The sequence below is a fragment of the Bacillus rossius genome, chromosome 18, assembly GCF_032445375.1.
Source record: "Bacillus rossius redtenbacheri isolate Brsri chromosome 18, Brsri_v3, whole genome shotgun sequence".
NCBI classification, from domain to species: domain Eukaryota; kingdom Metazoa; phylum Arthropoda; class Insecta; order Phasmatodea; family Bacillidae; genus Bacillus; species Bacillus rossius.
This window is the reverse complement of record NC_086345.1, coordinates 27,848,433-27,871,847: the sequence shown is the minus strand read 5'-3', so window position 1 is coordinate 27,871,847 and position 23,415 is coordinate 27,848,433. Positions and strand designations below refer to the sequence as shown.

At 40.3% G+C, this 23,415-nt stretch overlaps 1 protein-coding gene across 2 annotated transcripts; it reads left to right on the top strand.

Annotated features, from left to right (window-relative positions):
* The first annotated feature begins 1,233 nt into the window (after positions 1–1,233).
* On the top strand, positions 1,234–22,921 carry LOC134541052 (thioredoxin domain-containing protein 11). Of its 2 annotated transcripts, none has more exons than XM_063384195.1 (11): positions 1,234–1,594; positions 2,200–2,410; positions 5,417–5,647; positions 6,766–6,969; positions 9,044–9,241; positions 10,538–10,625; positions 12,497–12,719; positions 14,653–14,956; positions 15,047–15,289; positions 16,320–16,513; positions 18,048–22,921. In XM_063384195.1, the coding sequence occupies exons 1-11, from the start codon at positions 1,446–1,448 to the stop codon at positions 18,481–18,483; spliced, it is 2,481 nt and encodes an 826-aa protein (XP_063240265.1). In that variant the 5' UTR covers positions 1,234–1,445; the 3' UTR covers positions 18,484–22,921. The 2 variants fall into 2 exon arrangements, with proteins under 2 accessions (XP_063240265.1, XP_063240266.1); XM_063384196.1 differs by lacking the exon at positions 1,234–1,594 and adding an exon at positions 1,620–1,772.
* The last annotated feature ends 494 nt before the right edge of the window (positions 22,922–23,415 follow it).

Here is a 23,415-nt window from a genome sequence, read left to right as displayed (position 1 = left end):
TAAGGAAAGGACGATGATAGGAAAAGTAGGAAACGAATGGGAGTGTTTCAAGTTTAATGTGCCTCGAAAAAGTCAAATTGATGGTTGTTCGAATCGAGTGGAAGAGAGATACATGCAGTGCAAGCGTACAATGAGTGTAACGGGACACAGCAAAACGGGACACTTTTTCGTGCGTGCAGCCGGCGTTCATCGATTTATTAGACGTTGTCACGTCAAAAAATTAACTAGTGTAAAATTTCAACTGCCATATTTGTTACGAAATGCTCAACACCAACTGAAGGTCTCTTACGTTTGCCGCACTCAGCAGACGATGAGCGAGCGATGTCGAAGTCAGCATCGGCATCAGCCAGTACAGCACCAGCATTCCACAGCTTACGTCTACAATTTTTGCCAGTAAAAAATTGCCAATTTTGACAGTTATTTTTCTATTCTCGCCGAATGACCTGAACATCCAGGAAATGCTATCGATGTACGCAAGCAAATGCAGTCCGAGAGACGAATATTTTAAAATTGGATGTAAGTAACTAACACAGCGCGCAATGAAATTACCAACTAACAAAATAAGCATCAATACAGTTCGAGCAATTGTCGAAAATACTACTAATTGGGGTTTACTCGAAGAATTCACATCTGCTGGTTCCATAGTTCTGATGTTGCTGGCGAGCATTTTTAAATAGTCATTACACAGATTATCGTGTGAAGAATTAAGTAATAACTCAGCATGTATCATAGAACTAACGTTATAGAGCACGCAGACAATTTTATGTTTAGTCGCAAGTAAAATAGTGTCCTCGCTTTTTATCTCTTTTATAATGGGCTTCGATCCATCCGCCCACACAGATAACCAGTTTTCTGTTGTACTATGGGGAAGACCCTCTTTTTTAGCACAGTCACCCCTGAAACAGTGGCCAATAATGTTTAGTTTTTTAATATTCACTTCACTTTGCAAATCATATTCACATATCTTCTTGTATATAAAGAAAACTTTCGCATTATCCACAGGAAAATATTCAATCTTGCCTACGAGGTAACCGGTTGCACTGTCTTGTATGTCACTCGGTAAGAATACTAGCACAGTAGCCATTTCTAGATTAACACAAAATATATGTCCATCACTTATGTAAACAAGTGAAATAAGTTCGTCCCTAATTATAAATGCAGCATAAAATATGAAAATATCAGCCCTGCTGTTTACAATACAACGCCATTTTTAAAAGTGTTAACAACTAGCGATCCTGGTGATCAAATTCTGAAGCTCGTAAAAAACAAATTCTGTTTCGCAGCAAGAAAGACGAAAATGTGTTGTCACAACTACTTTATTTGCTTATAATGACATAAAATTATCATGTAAAATGAGTGAAGTGAGCCTTCAAGAACGCATATTAAACTCGTTTGGTATTTAAAAATGTTAATATTTCCACTAAACTAACCTATGACGTGGAGTGATGTCTGTGGCCAAAGTTGCGACGGAGGAACGAGATGTTGACGATAGGAGAACTGATTACAATTTTTATAATAAAATGTACTGTATCGCAAGAGAAATTGTTTTCTTTGTGGCCATAACATTTACTACGTATGCAGCTTTGCAAAATACGTAAGTAAAGTGTTTTTTTTTTGTTACTGGAAAGTGTTCCACATAGATTACGGTACAATAAATTTAATGAGTAGCTACTCTTGAATGACCAGAGGCCTCTTGATGATGTTGCCATATGGTCGCAATGTAATTCCTTTTCGGCTCGTAATTGTACATCACTTCGACCACGTGCATTGAAGTTAGTGCTGTTGACAGTCTGTGCCCGAGGACGGGAGGTCTTAGGAATTCTGTTGTGTTCGCCTGTGTGTCTCGTGTGTTCTTCACATTATCTTTTTATTGTCCTGTTAGTGGTCTGTTAGTGGCTGTGCTGTCCAAGCCATTTCTTTTTGACTTTTTCTGCTGTCTTGTCGGCCCGATGCGTTCGTCTGTGCTGTAATATCTTTCTAACTAATCCCTTCTACGTAATTTTCTGTGCTGTCAATGCTTTGACACGTGCAGATTTTGGGTTGTGTTCCATTTTTTTTCTTTTTCTATTTTTGAACGTTTTTTATGACATACAGTGTAACCAGATCATGAGCCCATGTTTGATCATGTAATTAGAGCCCATATTTGATCACCCAACCACTGTGGCGACCTATCCCTGAACGTATATGTGCGTTTTTCAGATCGCCGAAAGTTTCCAAGGGTCCGCCGCCCGTGCCGTTCTTCCCGCGGAACTCGCTGGTGATGGACTTCTACAGCGGGCAGCTGGGGGCCGCGTTCGAGCGGATCTTCGCGTCGGACGTGTCGTTCGTCATGTACTACGCGCCGTGGGATGCGGAGAGCCAGGCCGTGAGGGCCCACTTCGCGAACGTCGCGCGGTTCTACCGCAAGCAGGTGGGGGGGACGCACGGCTCGTTCCGTTGCCTGTCTGTCCCAGTGGCCCAGCACGGCGCCGTGCTGGCTCATTGAGAACAATACGAGAATAAAATTAGAGTGATGTAGAGATGTGAGAGAAAATCTTCAAAGGAAAATTTTTGGCCCAGAAAAATATTTTTATTTATTTATTTCATATCTTTTGACCCCATTTCTGGAGTATGATACATGTCAAGTACATATAGAAAAAAAAATATGTAAAGTTTCACAAAAACAAATGACGTACCAACGGGTGTGTGAAGCTAAAAAAAATTGATTATGTTTCTTTAACAAATTTTCACAACCGTCGAGTTCCGTCAGTTTAAAAAAAAAAATGAATTAGATGTTCTTGGTTCAAACAGCTAAAATTATCAAGGTAAATCAATGTAACTAGTTTATGTGTCGTAAATAAAAGTAAATTGCGTCTGTAACTAAAGTAGGTGTATTTTAGACCTAATGTGAGTACGGCAGAGCCGTTGCAGGGTACAATTATTATTATACATACATTGATCACATTTTTATCCTACTAGACTATTAACTTATTCTAGAATGCTTGGAATTCTTTGTGTATGTATGTAACAAGTTTATCCAATTTAAAACAAAACAAAAAAAAAACTCATTCAAAGTTAGTGTAGTGTAAATATATCAACAATTTGTTTTATATCATGTAAACGATTCAATAATTCTATATGTTTCTGTTGAAAGTTAAGTTGTGGTAAGTTCAAATTAAGTAAAAATTATGTATTAAGCCAGGATTGAAAGCACTCGGTGAGCGTGGACCACTGAGTGTTGGTGAAACATTACTACATCAGAGACTAACGTTTATATCCAATTTAATGCCCTGAAAGAATTCCAAACAGATATTTACTATTCAATAGTCTTGGGATCCCGAGAGTTAATTTAAATTAATTAGTTTAGTTATTCTAATAATTATAGAACAAGAGATTCAGATTTGGATTTAAATTATGACGCTGGTAAGTATTTCAGGCGGAAATCAATGTTTTTATAAAAAAAAATAATGTTCGTGAAATTCAACAAACGGGAAACGTTCCAAATCGACGACTGGACGGGGACTGAAAAAAAAAAACCGACCTCAGTGACAGTTATAGCCTCTACAGACGTATTGACTTCCTCGATGACCAGGACTCTGCGACGATCTGCGTGTAGCTGGCTCTCCTGCTCTGGATAGCTGGTAGGTCGTTGACTCAGTCCTCCTCTCGTACCGGACTGCTGGGCTGTTCTACTGCTCGGCTCGTGGGCCGCCTCCTTAGTTTGCGCCGTCGAGTCGGTCCTTCTCGCGGACCGGGCTGCTGGGTTGTCCTCCTGCTAGGCTCCCGAGACGTCTTCTTATTAGCTCGTGTCGTCAAAACTGCAGCGCCTTTCCTATTTTAACGTGGTTCAGTCGTCGTCGATTGAATAATTGAATTGTCTCTCTCTCAAATCCTCAAGATATTTTAACCGTTCTTCTTTGCGTCGATTACGGTAACATAATTAGGCAGATCTTCGTTCTAGTATAAAAGTTTCGTTGCATGTTCTTCCGTGAATTTTAGTGTTGAAATCTTCGACGATAATTAACAATTCTTATCAAAACACAATATTTTCAATAAATTTACTTAATTCTTGGTATATATCGATAAATAAATCTTACCGTTACTAAAACAGCTCTTCGATATCTCTTTTAAGTATTAATTCAAATCATACGAAGTTTCCAGTTTGCTGCTAAAATTACGGACGCATATTATCAATGACCGAAAAATGGAACAAACCGAATATTCTAAAAGAATATTTTTACTTGTCCTTGTTTGTAACACGCGATTCTACAATTTTTCTTTAAACAAAAAAAAAATCAATGCTTTAACGCAAGCAAAATATAATCAAAATGAATCTCCTATTCTTTACAAATATAGTAATAAACAACAAATTTATTACCTTTTAAAAAAAAACCAAAGATAAGCATACTTCCAGAGACAAAATAACGTTTTAGCTTATTTAAAATTTGTAAAGATTTGCATATCATAAATCAAACAATTTTTTGTTTCGACTTCTGCAACCACCAAAATTGATCAATATAAATATTTCTATAAAGTACAAACGTTGACTTTATACAAAACACAAAATATACAATTTCACAAAAAAACAAAAACACAAAATATACAATTTCACAAAACATAAAAAAACACAAAATAAGAATTACATTTTACTTATAAGTTATTAATTACAGCATATGAAACTACTGAAAGTATAACTGGAATACTATCCTTTTTTTTTAATACCACCAAATTTACATAATTTAAGATAGGTTGATAAACTCAGATGATAGTTCAATGTTTTCTATGCTGTAGCCTGTACGCGTGTAGTACATACTGTGTTTTGTATCCATCCCCTATTACTAACTTTTTACACTACTTGTAATGTTTTATGTTACCAGTTTATTACTAAACAGGTAAAGCAACTTTGAAGTTAAATAGAATATATATTTTTACTACTTAATGGCTTATTTATTGTGGTATTTGGTTATATGTCCTCAAAATGGTTGATAATAATCATTTGTGTGTGATTCCGTAAAAGTATTATTCATCGAAAAATTTATCCTGTTTTCTGGTAAAAAGTCAGAAAATTTTTCCAAAAAAATATTTTTCGTGAGGAAGGGGGGAGGTCAAATAAAAAAATTTTAAATTTGAACACAAGTATCTAAAAAAATCTTACATTATTATTGACACTAACGACGCACTGATATACGGGGCTTCTGTAGTAGTTGTAGGCATCGTGGCTTCTCACGCAGTATCCTACTGTCTTAACTGAAATTTTGTAAAAAATAATTTTTCATAATTTCGGGGAGGGGATATATCTGCCACTGGTTTAAACATGTGTTTTTGGATGAACCATGTTTTTTTTTTCACGAACGTGTGTGTTTTCGCGCGAGTGTGTTCGCTCGGCACGGACGCGCGTTTTCCTCGAGTGCGAGCGTGTGTCCCCCCGCGCGCGCAGGTGTTCTTCGCGGCCGTGAACTGCTGGCAGCCGCGCGGCGAGTGCCGCCAGCACTTCCCGAAGGTGCAGCAGTTCCCCGTGCTGGTGGCGTACGTGCAGCACACGAAGGGCGTGCAGTACAAGGGCGTGAAGGAGGCCGGCTACATGGCCGCCTTCCTGGCGAGCGTGCTGCGGCCGCTGGAGCGCGTGCGCGGCCCCCGCGACGTGCTGCGCCTTGCCGCCGCGCACGACGTGAGTCCGCGCGCTTCTCTCTCTGTCTGTCTCTCTCCGCCCGCGCCCGCCGCTGTGGTCCTCGGGTGTCGTTCGGTTCCAACTACCCTCGCGAGGAAGAGATGGCTTAGGAAAATACCTGGAAAATATTTTTTATCTTCCCAGTTACGGACGCACCGCATCTCTCTCTCTCTCTCTCTCTCTTCACCTGCTGCCGTGATGCTCTTGCCATTCAGTTCATTCACTCCTACAAGAAGAAATGGCTTTAGAAAATCTTCCCAGTTACTTTACCTATGATTGAATTCCCTAACTCAGTTAGGACGGATCCCATGCCTTGTTTACTGCGTGTATAACACCCTGCATGATTAGAGCGTATGGGCTTCGGCCTGAGACGCACCTAGTCTCCCTCCCCTAACCCGGAACCCTCCCCCAACACACTTAGTTTTAATTTAGGTTAGGAAAAAAAATAATCAATAACATCAAAATTTGGCCTGAAAATAAAAAAATCTTAGTCTAGTAATGGCCAGGGTGTCCACAGTTGGTACTTTTATAAGTTTTTTAGTGGTCTAGTACATTTACGCTCAGATCTAGTACTTTTTTTCCTTTAATATAATAATACTACAGTAACTCCAATATGTTTCATTACTAAGCGAAATTATTTTTAAAACATTATGGAATTTATGTGTGTGTGTGGTGTGTGATATTTAAGTTTGAGCATTGCAATGCCATGATAACTTCCTGAATTGTTAAAACCATAAAAAAAAATTATGATTTAGTACTTTTTTTTTTCCCTTCAAATCTAGTACCGTAAAACGGGGCGAATAGAAACAGCGGGGTGAACAGAAACGGTCCACTTAGAGATTCAGAAAAAACTAAATCTTCAATGAAAAATCATCCTTAACAATGTTGGCAAATTACTTTAAAAAAATATAAGGATTAAAAATTAATGGTTTTATTCATAAATACCTTCTTAGCAGACTGTTTCTATTCACCCCGTTTTACGGTACTTTTTTCTCGCCTAAGTTGGTAGGAAATATTTTATTTTCCTTGCGGACACCCTGGTGACGGCGAGAGAGTGAAAACGTGGTGTGTGTGACGCCCCCTGAAGGCACATTCGCGAGGGCGACTGTCCCCCGCAGGCGCTGGTGGTGGGGTTCGTGGACCTGGCGGGGCCGCGGGGCGGGAGCGGGTTCCCCGCCTTCTACCTGGCGTCCCTGAAGCTGCTGGAGCGGGACCCGCTGCGCGAGGTGGGCGTCGCCGTGGCGACGGGCGCGGCCGCCCGCGGGGAGCTGGGCGTGGGCCGCACGCCCTCCGCCCGCCTCTACCTCTGGAACGAGACCCTCGTAAGCCCCGTCAGCGTTCCCGCACACCTCGATGTTTCTTAAACAGAACTTTAGGTTAATATGTAGTTGGGCGATATTTGTTAAATAAAAATATATTTAAAATTCCGAAAATACTTTTATTCTGTGCTCTATAACTTCCTCTTTTCATTAAACCCGGCGGAGATAAGAAATTCCGAATACTTTAGGAGATATCATGTTATCTTTAAAATGTTATGTTATGTTATGAATACTTTCAAACTAAGCGGACATTAAAAATAATGTGAAATAAATTTAATGGTTGTTTAGTTTTTAAAGTATTTATAATTTAACTGACCTGACCTAACAAACCGGGACAAATGATGAACAGTACGAACTCACGTAATTTTTTTTTTTACTTTTTACTTGCGCAATAATATCCAATAAAAAAAATTGATACTCGTAAACGAGAAACCATTGTGAATGCCGCATGAATGCACAGGTATTGTGATGAAAATTAAAAAATTCTATATCTCCTAAAGTATTTGGAATTTCTTATCTTCACCAGGTTTAATGAAAATAGGAAGTTAAAGATCATAGGTAGAAAGTATTTTCGGATTAAAATTTTTTTTTTAACACAAATCGCCTAACTACATATTTACCGAACATTATTTACCTTAAATTAAATAAAGACCCTTAATTTTCTCTAAGAATCCTTAAAAAAAACTCCTCAACAAGGACTGGTAAATAAGCTGGGAATGGATTAACGCAGGTATTTTAATGATATTTGGTTTTGGACTTTACAGCAAACAATGCTTTTTGCATCTTTAATACAATTAGCAAATTTAAGTTCACGGACATAAATTTTGTTTTGTTCTTGTTTGGTTAATATGTAGCTCATCATTAAACTTCAAAAGGTGAGTTTACTGTTTTACTTTGAACTGATAAAGTAAATATGATTAGTAATAGAATAAAAAGTTATGGCTATAAATTTCAGACAGACACTATGCTTGGGTTAGGTATTTTTGTACCAGGGATAGTTTTAAACAGTAGGTGCTTATCTATAATAATTGAACTAACCCACAAAAAAAAAAATTTTTTTTTCATTGACTATTTAAGAATTTTATTTCTTGAGGTATTTTGTGATGTTAAAAATAGTTTTTTTTTTACCTCTTGATATGTAGTGATGAAGGCAATGAAGTAAAAGGGTTCCTTAAAAAACTCCTTAAATTTTTAATTGCGCATGAGAGTACAGACCGTGGAGACAGTTCTGCCGATCTGTCTTCACACACACCTGACACGCACCTGACACACCTACAGTTCGGACTGTCGGCTCACTATCATCAGTCCACACGTTGCAATAATATTTTTCTTTGCACTTGTGTAAACAGAATAAAGCCCTGGCTGAGATTCCCCCCTTTTTTCGCTTCTTCTCACCCAAGATTGGCACCAAGTGGGAACACCCACAGTCCAATCTGTATTTTTTTTTTATTTCTTTCAGAAAAATTGCCGAACTGAAAAAAAAAAAAAAATAAAAAAATGTTAGTCCGGATGTTTTGATTACTTTGGACATGAATAATTTAGGGAAATTTTATTTTATGTTTGTGTGTGCACACTTTTCACCTTCGTCTTTGAATATATATACTGTATACAAGTCGCGCGTGGATAGGATTTACTCTACGTTTTTCAGAAGCTTATGATGAGCAGCTTGGGAACTTCACTGCTGCAGTGCGCTGCCGTAACGCCCTGTATCGTCTTAGTTGTTATTTACACGTTAGAGCGCAGCCCTGTCGCCCGCTGTCATTCCCCGCACCCCCCACCAATCATTCACTGCAGCTGAAGGTCGTTCAACGGGAGGGGGGAAGGGGTGTTTGAAGAGTTCGACACTTGTCCGCTAGGGACCACCACAAGTCGATGCCCTAGAGACGATGGCGATTGCGGCGGTGAATTAACCAACCACCTCAAAACCGTATTAGAAATCTTTAAACCTGGGCTGGCGACTTCTATGCAGTATATATATTCGAAGCCTTCGTGGACGAGACTTGGGACTGGACTCGAATAGAGGGAAAAGTGAAAGTGGGGATGTGACGAAGCCTGCCCCTGTCGCGCTGTCGTCCAGGAGTTCCCGCCGGACCAGCCGTTCGAGGCGGGCGCGCTGGCGGACTGGGCGTGGGGCAGCGCGCGACGGGCGTGCGCCTGGGTCACCCCGCCGGGCGTGAAGAGCCTCGCGCTGTCGTCGCGCGTCGAGGAGGGCCCCACGCTCATGCTGTTCACCCCGCGCAGCATGCTGCCCGGCCACAACTGGATGTACAAGCTGGTGAGCTGGCCCTCGTTTCCCCTTCGTTCCCTGCGGCCAGTTGCACGCCGTAGAGCACACAATTTTATGACACAACTGTGTAATGGAATTAATTAGTTTGAAGTGAAAACGTCTAATAAATCTATGAACGCCGGCTGCACGCACAAAAAAGTGTTCCATTACACTGTCCCGTTACGGTGTGTCCCGTTACGCTCATTTTACGCTTGCGCCACATCTATATTTCTTCAGCTCGATCGGAACAACCATCGATTTGACTTTTTCGAGGCACATTAAACTTGGAACACTCCTGTTCGTTTCCTACTTTTTCCTATCGTCGTCCCATCCTTAACGGAATAATGCAGACTGGAAGAAGTTAAATCAGCAAACACGCATAAAAGTTGTAGTTGAAATAATCTCTTCGTTAAAGTAATAAACATATTTGAATTAACGAGTGCAAATAAAAGTAAATTTATCAGTTGAATTGTGGATTTCATTTCACTCCTTCTTTGTATCCATGCGAAATAGTGATAATTCAATAAAAATGATTCAATTTTATTTTCATAAAAGTATGCAATCATTTCATCAATAATTTGTTATGACGTCACGTCAAACTATCGTCCGTAAACCGACTTTACAGACAACCAATTTTTTTTTTTCAGTTGTATCTGAAACATTGTGTTGTGTAAAGTGAAATATTGAAAATGAGAGTTTTTTTAAATACATTTTCCTGTTGTATTTCATCAAGATGTTAAAATATGCATTGTGTAAAATTCCGTCAGGGTGGCTAGCAACAGGAGAAAATCTGGAAAAGTCACGGGGATTTTTCCGCAGCGTCGGAAAATTCGGGGAATTTCTTAGGTTTTTAAATGAAATTTTTTTTTTAAATGATGAGGTCACATTAAAAATATTTAAAAAAATTTGTAGAGGTTTATTTTGGTTTGTTCCTGTTCCATGTACACATCCTTTCTTCCCCTTTCCCTACCTGTATCTTAGGTGTTACGAAAAGTTTTGCTCCCGTTCTTTTTATTTGATGGTGAGAACTTACATCGGCAGTTTCACCACGCGCATCAACTTCAGTGCTATCGACAGTATTGCAATAAAAAAAAATTTAAAGTTGACTGTTGAAATAGTGATATAGTTGAAATAGTGCCTACGATTTGTGATTTTGTATGTGAATTTTTGATGGTTAATTGGTGAAAACTTATTTGACGGTCAGGGAAAATAGTTTTCTTAAGCCTGGTAAGGTCAGGGTGTTTTTTTCATCACAGTTTTTCATGCCATCGAAAATTTCTTCTCTCGTGTTTGTGTTTGTCGCAGCTCTACGAGTTGGCGCTGGATTACTACAACTGCGATGGGAACCTGTGGGTGTCGGAGCTGGTTCAGTACCTTCGCAAGGACCAAATAGGTTCGTGATATTCTGCTGTATATTTTAGCATTGCAACCGGGTTGGCATTGATTTAGTGTTAACTCAGACCTGATAATTTTAATGTATACTTATCTTCACCCCCCCGGCATGTTGGTTTATTGTATTTTCATGATGTCCATTTTTATTTTTTGTTGCTGTCCCTACAATTTTTTCACATTATAAGCTCTGAAAACTATTTTTTTTTTTGCCAGATGTATTCTACATGTTCAAATAAATATTCACAATAAAAAAATTTTGCCTCAACTAATATCATCATCACTTAATGGAATTTCATTTTCTGTGTTTCAGTGCTGGTAAAGCATACAACAGTAAATCTATAAATTTGCTTTATATAAAATTTTTAAATTAGCGTTAAATATTATAAATTAACGTTTGAGAATTCTGTAAGTGAAATTAAATATTACTGAATTAAATAATAAATAAAAAAAAATTTTAAGATGTCGTTTATAACGATTTGTTTTGTAATATTCCCAAGATTTAAAATCAGTTAATTTATTGACAGAAATGACCAATGTTGTAGGATATTTGGTTTCAACCATCAATGTAGTGCAAAGAGAGAGAGAGTTTTTTTTTTTTTTTTTTTTTTTAAGGGCCCTTAGAAATACTTAGCATTTTTAAAATTTCGGTTGTTTGTCTAAAATAGTGCATGAAATATAACATTTTGTATGCCGAATTAAATTATTGTTAGGTACTAGCGTAAATGATGAGCAGACGGTATCGAAGAACAAAGGAGACCCCGTGGCCGAGCCTGTCGGAAGTCGACACCAGAGCCGCAACTGGGGGGGGGGGGGGGGGGGGCAAGCGGGGTATACGCCCCGGGCAACAAAGCCGTGGGGGGCGCCGAAATCGCTGCTTTTGCATTGTAATTCCTTCCTACACTACAACTGGTAACTTGGTAAAAAAAGTTTTCTTAACTTGCATGCCAGGAATGTCTAATCTGATTTACAATATAACGTCTCAACATAGCACCTTTTTTTTCCGTGGGAGGCCCCCCAGACCCCCCTTGCTTTATTGGTGTGATATATGTGCAAAAAAAGTGTTTGGGGGGGGGGGGGGGGGGCATGAATCCATTCATGCCCCGGATGCCAGAGACTAGGGATGTGCGAATCCTTGATTTTCAGTTTGGTTCGAATCCCTGGCAATATTTGATATATGAATCCGATTTCGAATATTAAGCACAGAATAATTAAAAATAAATGATTAATTTAAAAATAATGTGTTCTCTTTTTTCTAACTGTAACTACTGGCAATTATTTATTACACTGAGATTGAAATGTTTATAATTATGTAAACTTAATTAATAATAAACACTTTAAAATATGAAAACCAAAACATATTCGATTCTCCAACTCAAACGTAATAAACTGCACGCCACAGAGAAATCTCAGTTTTATAAACGTTTCAGCAAACAAAACCATTTTTTCTCAAATAAAAAGCCAAGACTTTTTTTCTTGTAGGTATGTAATTGTTTTTAGTTTATAGTTTGCTATACGACGAAATTAGTAACTATGTATAGTTTAAGCTCTCAAAATCTCGAAATTCTTTTAATGTCACTGTGTTAATTATTTAATTTACATATCTTTCTTTGATACACCATATTATAAATACTTACGTAATAGTAGCCTAATTTTATTTTTCACTGCTAGTATTTTTGAGCCGTATTACATTGATTTATAACTTTTGTGAATATTCGTAATACTGTTCGAATCCATGTACGTACGACGATTCCGGGTTCGGGTAATTGTGGATTCGAGCCGTACCCGAAAATATCGGGTACTCGCACATCCCCACCAGAGACTCTAGTTGCGGCCCTGGTCGACACCGAAGTGTTCATGTGACGTCCGTGCCAGCGAGCAGGCTGCAGCTCGCGGAGGAAGAGCGGGCGTGCGCGGAGCGGCGCGAGGCCAGGGCGACGGCCGTGCCGACGCCGCCCGAGGCGTGGTCCAACGGCAGCTGCGCCGCGGGACCGTGCGCTGATTGCCAGGCGCCCCCGGAGAGCTGCCCCCGGGACGTGTGCTGGCGGTGGGCAGCCAGCGACGGCGAGGGCGCCCCGTTCCCCGCCCGGACGCTCGGGTGAGGGGAGAACGCTTCTTCATTTTCAAATACTCAACTTCACAAGGCTGGTATATGCGTATTCAGTTGGAGATAAAAGATTTTTTTTTTTTTTGTAGATAATAAAGTGTTTTGTCTAGAGACGTACGAGACTGTAGAATCCATATAAAACGACACAATTAATAACGATTCACTCGCGAACAACTCAATTGACAACAAGCGTGCACGATTGCACAACTTACCGCCATGATGGTTCAACAACTGTTGATTCGTTGCCGGAAGCTGCAGGGCTACCCACCTCAGCAGGCAGCCAACTTGAAAAACTAGCAGGCAGCGCGGGAAGTTCAAAATTCAAATGTTTCAAACACTATACACTAAATTACACACTATATTTACAAGTCCAAACATAAAGAAAGTATTTACAATGGATAATTGTTGATTCGACGAAATACACGATAAAAATAGTTTAAATGCCAATGAAAAATAAAAGAAACATGATTGCAAATTGTGAACAACAAAAAAAAAATTTAATCATTATGCAAACGGCTGAGGGCAGGTGTTGTGCTATGTCACAAAGCCACATATAATTGTTTTCATCTGACTGTTTCGTGGTTGTGAACCTACAATCAAAGTTTTTCAGTGAAATTATGAGACATGTGCCTCTTTAGCATCCTTAAAAAGTCCTTAATTTGTCTTTAATTCAATAATGGCCTCTTAAAAGTCCTTAAATTTCACTAAAAATCCTTATGGGCTCTGCCCACCCGGGCACACATATGGTGTGCAGAGCTTGAGGAAAAACAATGTGTTTTGAAAACTGCTCAGTATATCAGAGTGGGACCTGTTAATGTAAAGCATTTAAGAATTTGCGAGGGCTCATAATTGCTTGTGATTTCGGATCAAGTTTTTAAACTGTTTTTATAAGAGTGAAAAAAGCTAAAAGGCATGTTTCCTGAGTAATTTTTAGGCGTAAAAAAACTGGTACAGATTCTAGAAAACACTCGACAGACTTGCATTACACCTTCATCTTCATTTCTCCGCCGTATAATGTTACGGTCGCCGCCTAAATTTCACAGGAGTAACAGGCGATTTGCCTAACGGCGGTTTGCCTAAACATGATTTCTTTACGGTGATTTGCCTAAGGTCATTTCGCCTAAAGGCGTTTTGCCTAACGGCGATTTGCTTAACGGCATTTTGCCTGACGGCGATTTGCCTAATGACAATTTGCCTAACGGCATTTTCCCTAATGGAGATCTGCCTGGCGGCGATTTGCCTAACGGCATTATGCCTAACGGCATTTTGCCTAACTCAGATATTCCTAACAGCGTTTTGCCTAACGGCGATTTGCCTAACTGCATTTTGCCTAAAATGTTACTATGATGACAAAACCTCGTTTTGTCTAACGGCGAATTGCCTAACGCCATTTTGCTAATAGCGATTTGCCTAACAGCATTTTGCCTGACCTAACCTAGCCTAACTTAACCTAACCTAACCTAACCTAAGCTAACATAACCTAACCTAAGCTAACATAACCTAACCTAAGCTAACCTAACATAACCTAACGGCGTTTTGCCTATTAGCGGTTTGCCTAACAGCGATTTGCCTAACTGCGTTTTGCCTAACTGCGTTTTGCCTAAAGGCATTTTGCCTAAAGGGGTTTTGCCTAACGGCGATTTGCCTAACGGCAAATTTGCCTAAACTGCGATTTGCCTAAAATTAGGCAAAACGACACATGCCCTTTAACAGTTATCCTGTGACGAGAAGACTGTGAGCCAGTCCAGAGCCTTGTGCTTAGTACTTTTTAATACAGACTGATAGTGTGTTAGAAATTAGTACATTTATTAATTAGTGATATTTTACCAGATTAACATGATGGAGCTTTTGAAATGTGTTCTACCGTGTTACCCAGAAGGTGTTTCCGGAAGATAGCCCCCGTTGTCACCACGCTGTTTGCCAGGGTGACGACGTCAATGCTGCGCGGTGACGACGAGCGCTCGGCCCGCGCCGTCGCGGACGCCGCGCGGGCGGAGGAGTGCCGCTGGCTGGCGCGGGCCCGCGCTGCACACCCGCCCGTGTTCCCGCGCGGCAGCGTCCCTCGCAGCGGGGGCTTGCGGGACCTGGGAGGCCTGGCGTGCCGCACCAACCGGACGCTGTCCTTCCTCGCCGTGGACTCGCAGGCGTTCGGCCAGTTCGCGGAGGCGCTGGGCGCAGACGTGCTGGTGCGGCGGGACCAGACGGTGGCCCTCATCCTCAGTCCCCAGGTGCGCGCGCCGTCGCTAGGCACGACACTTCACGTCCTCGTTTCCGGGACAGTTCAGTTTTTTTAAAACAGGAGATTTCCTGTCCCGCAGGAGGAGAGTACGTACGTGCTGGAAGGAGGCGTGAACAGGGGCCTGCTGACGGAGTTCGTGCTGAACTACACGCGCGGCACGCTGAGGCGGTCCGTGCGCTCGGCGGCCGCTGCCCGCCCCGCCGGCCAGCTCAGCCGCTACCCGGAGCGGGGGCCGCGGGACTGCGGGCTGTCGGGCGACGCGGCGTGCGTCCCGGAGCTCACGGCCGACGACTTCCTGAGCACGGTGCTCGACCCCGGCAAGGTGGGTCGCCGAGCCGTGCCTCCGGTCCACGCTTGAACCTACTCTTCTGAATGCTGTGTATTTTGATGCCATACTAGCTGCACCAGCAACACCTTGCTGTGGCTGGTTAAATGGAAAAGAAAAAAAAATAGAGAGCACACGTTTATAATTTGTTTGATTTCAAAAACTAAGTGAAACTTATTCGGGCACGATGAGATTAAAATTTCAATTATGATCTCAAGGTTTAATTTCAATGCAACTTGTTTGTCATGCTCCAGTCTGCTGTCGCCCATATACGAAAACATTTTGGGTCTGCCAGAGGTTTTAGTGCATAGTCTACATGCTGTAAAATGGCATAGGGGTAAGAGTAAAAGAGAGATAGAGAGAGATAGAGATAATATATATATTTATAAAGATATAGCGAAATAAATATGTATATAGATAGATAGATATATAGAGAGGGAGATAGAGAGAGATCGAGATATAGAGAGGGAGATAGAGATAGATCGAGATATAAAGAGGGAGATAGGGAGAGATCGAAAAATAGAGAGGGAGATAGGGAGAGATCGAGATATAGAGAGGGAGATAGGGAGAGATCGAGGTATAGAGAGTGAGATAGGGAGAGATCGAGATATAGAGATGGAGATAGGGAGAGATCGAGATATAGAGAGTGAGATATGGAGAGATTGAGATATAGAGATGGAGATAGGGAGAGATCGAGATATAGAGAGGGAGATAAGGAGAGATTGAGATATAGAGATAGGGAGAGATCGAGATATAGAGAGGGAGATAGGGTGAGATCGAGATATAGAGATGGAGATAGGGAGAGATCGAGATATAGAGAGGGAGATAGGGATAGATAGAGAGAGACATACAGCAAGGTATATAGAGAGAGATAGAAAAACTGAAAGAGGAGTGCACGTTATAATTCGAGGCCGTCAGCCCCCTTCTCCCCTTCGTGCGAGTGGCCGATACGGATGTAGTAGGGGTGGATGAATGGATGGATGAATGAATGTATGATTGAATGTATGAATGCTCGCTCTCTGCGCAGGCGGTGGTGGTGTTCTACCACAGCCCGTACTGTGCCTTCTGCCACGGCGTGGCCCACGTCTACCTCACGGTCGCGCGCTACTTCCGCGCCGTCGACGCGCTCCTGTTCGCCCGCGTGGACGGCGAGAGCAACGACCTGCCGTGGGAGTACGCGGCGGACCGCTACCCGACCGTGCTGTTCTTCCCCGCGCGCAGGTGAGCGCCCCGGCTCTTACTGGTCGTTGTGGCCCCGGGTGCTGCCCTGGAGAGCCGGCGAATAACCGATGTGCAGTGTTCCAAAGTGCTTTCTTTCATTTTAAATCATTAATTTTAGATTTAATAATATTACTACGGCATTACCCACTGCTCCCCTGAAGAGCTGAACAAAAAAAAATAATTATCAACTATGTACGATAATTTTTTTTTTTCCAGGAAATTTAGTTAGTTTCAAACCCGTCTGAAATATTCTCACCAGATTTTCATCAACTTGCAGAAGTCACTAAAAAATATTGGTTTTTCTGTAAAGTCGGTTTGCGGACGATAGTTTAACGTGACGTCATAACAAAACATCGATGAAATTATTGCATATTTTTATGAATAAAATTGAATCATTTTTATTTAATTATCACTATTTTGTATGGATACAAAGAAAGAGTGAAATGAAATCTACAATTTAATTGATAAATTTACTTTTCTGATACCAATACCACCCTGGACACATCTTATAAATAAGTAGTATAAAGTATAATTATTTATTTATATTTATACTTTTTCTGGGTAATACCGTAGTAATATTATTTAATCTAAAATTAATAATTTAAAATGAAAGAAAGCACTTTGAAACACTGTACATCAGTTATTTGTTTACTTGCAGTTACCCAGCAGGCACTTAATAATTTATTAATTTTGGTGTTTTAGAAAGTTATTTTTACGAGATCTGGCAGCAAGGAGGATCTTTTAGGCTGTCGCAAATATACAATGCAGGGGCGCCACGAGCATTAGAAGTTGAAAATTCACTCTATCAATAACGCACTTGAACTGTAATACGATAAAATGGAGAATGTATTGAGTGGTTCACGTGAACTATAAAATAAAGTATGCAAGGAAGTTTCACGCTGGAGGTTCACAATTGTGACAGGCATGGTAAAGAGTCTTTACAGTAGTGTGACTTTATATTAGTGGTTCCCCCCTTCTTCTTCTCCTGTGTGCCATTGATTGCCCAACTTCTAAGCATTGTAGTTTTAGTTATGCTCTCTGATGAGTCATCACCTTGGTGTACCTAGCCGGCTGTTAAGGGGCTCCGCTTCGTAAGGGGTGTATCTGTGTCAGTGAGGCGGGATGACAAGCGCGGTGTCTCCTCTGGACTGGCGCGCAGTCTTTTCTTCGTGATATTTGAGCGGTGACCGTGACATTATATTGTGGAGAAATGAAGATAAAGGTGTAGTGCCAGTCCCTTAAGTGCTTTCAAGAATCTGTACCGGTTGATTTATGCCTAAAATTTACTCTGAAAACGCGTTTTAGACATTTTTAAGTCTTCTAAAAAATACAGTTTTTAAGAACTTAATCCGAAATCGAAAGTACTTCTCGGCCCTCAGCGAACTCTTGAATGCTTTTCGTAAGCAGGCCACACTCGGATGTCTCGAGTAGTTTTGAAATCGCGTTGTTTCTCCTGAAGCTCTGCGCACCATGTGTGTGTGCCTGGGTCGGTGTTATATTTGAAAAGCTGTAGTTTCTGTGTGTGCCGTTGCAGAAAGTCTGAGAGCCGGGTGTTCCCGCGGCGGCTGCCGCTGACGGTGCCCAACCTGGTGAACTTCGTGCTGGCGAACCTGGGGTCGGGCGGGGAGCGCGTGCATGCCCTGGCGGGGCTGTGCGCGGCATGGGACGCGCGGCTGGACGCCGCCTCCGCCCGCGGCTGCCTGGCGCGCGCCCGCGCCGAGAGCCTACGCCTGGTGGCGCGCTCCCTGGCGCGGCTGCGCGAGGCGGCCCTCGGGGCCCGACTCCGCCCACGCCGGCCGCTTCACGCCCGCTCGCGCGTCGCTGCGTTGCTCCGGCTCCAGCACGCCCGAGACCTGCACCTGCTGCTGGGGTCCGTGAACCGCCTGGCCGAGCACGGCGCCGTGTTCGCGCGGGTCCGGGCCTCGTTCCGCGCCCACCTGCGCGCCGTCGGCGCGGCCGGCCGGGCGTAGCACGTTCCGCACATCGTCGAGCAAGTCACCAGTACGGGCGGGTGCTTTGAAAGAATGTTGAGCGGTAACCGCATCTTCCAGGTTTGTCGACCAAGCTGCATTCATTCACACGTACGCGCCATCCAGATTCAAAATGACGATGGTGCCCAAGCAATATTTCGATAGGCTTAGCACAGCATGTCATGAAGTAACCGAGACAGCCATCCGAAGAATTTTATACAGCCTGAAATTTTATACGCTATTGAAAATATTGGGATGATGGTTCCGCGAATATTGGTGGGAATCATGTGAGAAGTGAGATTAGGATTGAAGTTTTATCACAGTAGGTTTATTTTTTTTTTTAAAAAAAAAATTATTTTGTCGCTTACTTAATGAGTTGCTCTCGTAGTACGACGGTACAGATAGTTTGGCGAACTTCATCATTGCAGTCTTTCCATTTGTTGTCGATGGTGGTCTGTGCCGGAGCCACTGGGGCGGTTCAACACGACGACGTGGGTGTCAAGACACGAGCGTGCCATCACTAGTTTTTATACCAGCGTGTCGTCATTCGTTGATATAATATCGTGGAAACACACACTTGCTTTCTTCTGTGACAACCAGCATGAACCAGGAGTGTCCTATGTCCATGATGATATATTAGAAATATGATATACATATGTATTATAAACCTGTTATAATATTTTTCAAAAGGGCTTTAAGGAGAAAAAAATAATATTATAAGCAGGAAAATTTTGTAAGCCATAAAATATCAACTTAGCCTTTGTCAGTGTTTTTTTATATTTTTTACCAATTGACTCATTAAGCCAACAATTTTTCAACTTAATCATGCTTCCATTTTCTATTTAATTTGTTTTTAAAGACACACTGCCACATTTCTATAAAACGATTGACGATATGGGACAATGCTGATGAAATAATTTTAACTCTTTATCAGAAATAGAAAACACTTCGTTTTTTTTATTCTTCTCATTGTGGAATAGCTGGCAAACTAAAATATGGTAGGACTATGTACGTACATCTGAAAACACGCTAGAATGGCAAGGAATGGAAGGATATGTAAATTTTTTCCCTTCAAGTCAAGGTTGCTAACAGACATGTAACTCCAAACGTTATGTATCTTCAATACATATATCCAGTAAACAGCGTTAGCCAGCGCTAATGTGTAGCACTGGTATTCTGGCACACTTATATTTGTTTTTCCGTACAATCCTGTTCGAACATTCTTTTTATGTATACATTATATTAGAGATTGTAAACAGAAATGCACGTAACGTATAAAAGTAAACCTTTTAACATGTTAAACTTCACAAATGGGATAAGTGTTGGAATATTGGGTTTAATTTTTTTTTTTTTTGCAGTTTTGAAATTAATAAAGGAAACATTACAAGCAGGAAATACACTATTTGTGAAACGTTATACGTATGCAGAAGTAAATATATTGTCCTTATGAGGGAAATGTTGGGACTTTATAAACATGATGTTATAACAGGAACATTGTAACAGGGTTCTAACTGTAAATCAGTGTCTTCCCCATCCGGAAGATTCATTCGAAGGACGTGTGTGTTCATGTGTTTTACGAACTCTTTTACTAATTTATGTGAATACATTTGGTACGTATACACAACAATTAATTAACTTTTTTTTGTTTTTTTTTTAATCTGATCCATAGGTTTTTCGATGACACACACACAAACAAAGAACAAAGTTAGGTGTGTGAAGCATACTTCATACGTGCTGCGAGTGTGTTAAAAGGGGGGGGGGGGCATGTACCATTCTAGTTCGTTGTTTCATTTTTACGTCTAACGTGGTTACACTTCTAGACTTTTTAGTGGCTGAACTCCAACAAATTGAGAATAATATGTAGTGCTTATTTTTTTTTTGCATAATTAGCTTGGCAAAGTTTCATTTTAAAAATTTTTGTACAAGATGGATGAGAACCAAATGAATGAAACATCTGAAAATTTTTGGGTTTAAAGGCACGGGCGCTGGCCACTGGTTGGTATGGTTCAAATTTCTCTCAGAAAAAAATTATTTAGTTTCATTTAACCTTTTAATTTCATAACAATTCTGAGAATTAAAAAAAAAAGTATCTAAAAAAGTTCCCCCTTCCCCCCCCCCCCCCCCCCGAAAGAAATTAAACTTTATAACTAAAACATACAAATAAGTTTCAGTATTACATTTCATTTAATCCTCCTTAACATCCATACTGCACAAATATCTGAAGAAAAAAAATGCAACTTTGGCAACTAATTATGCAATTAGTATGATATATATTTCTATATACATTCCATTTTGTGAAAGTTTAGTCGCACTAAAAGTTGGAAAGTTTGACCGTGCGGAACGTAAGTGTAAAATTACGACCTGGAACAGGACATTCACCCTTAACGACCGGATTCCACAGGTGCTGGTTTGTCTTCCCGGGTCATTATTATTCATCCATTCACCCCTTGATCTTCTCTCTCGCCGATTTTTTACTATTCGTCGAGGGTGGCCCGCCCCAAAGTGCGTGGGGGTGGTCGTGCGGTTTCGACTTCTAGGCTCCTGCGGCATTTACGTGATAGTTGAAGAACTGAGAATTTTGTGACTGTATGAGACAGGGTTTTAACGGAGGGGCTTGTTTATGCTTCAGTCCTGATTCCCAGAATTACTTCCGGTCACCTCATTTACCCATGTGACGTTTATTTTACGACATTAAGAACTCATGAGTTGCATTATTTTTTTGCATAATCAGCTGTCAAATTGCAATCTTTAAAATAATTGCAGAACTGTTTCGCAGCCTGTTGGCTACTTAATTGTAATAATTATAATTTCTCTACGAGTAATCATCAACCTCCATTGTCTGTCCATTTTTTTTTTTTTTTTTTTTTTTTTTTTTTTTTTTTTTTTTTTAGTTGCTAATTATCATTTACTATAATTGGCTGTGTTCGCATTATTGGGTGTATTTTTTCTGGGAAGATATTAGTTAAAAATTTACTGCTACACGATTCTTGTTATGCATGTATATTTATTTTATGACATGTTTTTTTTTTTAAATGAAAGTGTATCATTTAATCGCAGTTGTAACGCACTTAGGACCATGTGCTCAGTCAGGTTTTGAGAACATATTTTTTCCGGGGACTCGAGACGAATGCACAAAAAAGATCACGAAAGAAGTTTTCTTTTTCGTGTCAACAACTTAGCTTTATTTTATGTTGTTTTCCCGTTCAAAGGCAAAGCTAAAACTTTAGCTGGGTGAAGTAATATTCCAAATGGTATTATCTTCGAAAGATTTGTGCAATGGGAGTGCATGACTTTATGTAGGCTTTTGGACATACGCCATTGCTTAGCACATGTATGTCTGAAGGAGAAAACTACAAAAAAACACACAAAAAACACAAAAGACAAAAAACAAATTAAACAAAAAATTTGCTGTTGTCAGAATTTAACGCCACACAATACTCCGCAACAGGAATATGGTCAACAAAGAAAAAACAAAGAAAAATGGACTAACAGAACGAAAAAAAACCCACAAATGATGACAGCACAAAGATACCCAACCCAAAAAAATTCAGCACAACAGTTGAAACGAGACAAAAACACAGCAAAACGAAAAGACGAAACAAACACAATAGTTTTCCAAAAACAAAAAAAGAGAAACGAATAAAACCCCCACAAATGATGACAGCCCAAAAATATTGAACCCAAAAAAATTCAGCACAACAGTCAAAACAAGACAAAAACACGACGAAACGAAAAGACGAAACAAACTCAACAGTTTTCTAAGACAGAAACAAGCGACGTTTCGGGAACTGGAATCTGCTCCCGTCCTCAGGCAGGGACGCACATGGTACGGAAACACAGGTGCGACTTTGTTTGTTGACCTTATTCCTGTTGTGGAGTATTGTGCGGCGTTAAATCCTGACAACAGCAAATTTTTTGCATAATTTGTTTTTTGTAATTTGTGTTTTTTTGTAGTTTTCTCCTTTAGACATACATGTGCTAAGCAATGGCGTATGTCCAAAAGCCTACATCAAGTCATTCCAAATGGTAACCGTGCACTCAAAATTAATGTTGAGACTCAGGCTTTACAACCCGAGTCATGGCTTGAGACTGACATGAGCTGCGATTCTGACTGAGCATATGGCACGAGGTGCGAAGAAGGGGGAGGGAGGTTGTTGTTACGGCTAGTCACGTTGGAGGCAGCCGGTTCGAGTTTTGTAACTGTTGCGTCGCCGAGTCTACAGAGCGAGCGAGCTGTCTGTCTGTGATATTCAAAGTCATGTTATTTTTTTGTAATGCTGTGTACATATTTTACTGTGTATAAAGTAATATATATAGCTGAACAATTTATACCTAACATTATATAAACCCTAGTGCGAATTGTGTAGGGATTGTTATAAGTTATTTCCTGTATGTATAGTATTTTATTGTTTTTGGTTAAATATATGAAGCTATTTTGAATTTTTTGTTTTTTAATTTATACTGAAGACGTGTTGTGAAAAGATTATCAGAGCAAATTTTTCCGATACTGGCACACCATTGGAAAAAATATTCACAGGATGAAAAAAAGGCTACATACTAATAAAAATTATATATGTGCTTTTAAATCTTATACTGTTGTGATAGAAATTATTTTTACTAACTTTTCCAAGTTTATTTTCAACTGTTTTTACATAATTGAGGTTATGTTTCCATATTTAATTTATTTTCACTATAAATTATAAAATTATTTAATAAATAATTAATTTGATACATGAGTTGATACTGAATACTGAGTATTCATTTAATTTTTTTAAAATTGCATTTCAAAATAACTTAGTTGGTTTTACTATGCCAAATAAGTGTAACTTATAACACGCGTACATAGTTACACACAATCATTTTTTTTTCATTGAACATTATTTCAGATTGCAGTACAGTTACTAAAGCGTCTGGCTTGCAAGGCAACCAGGG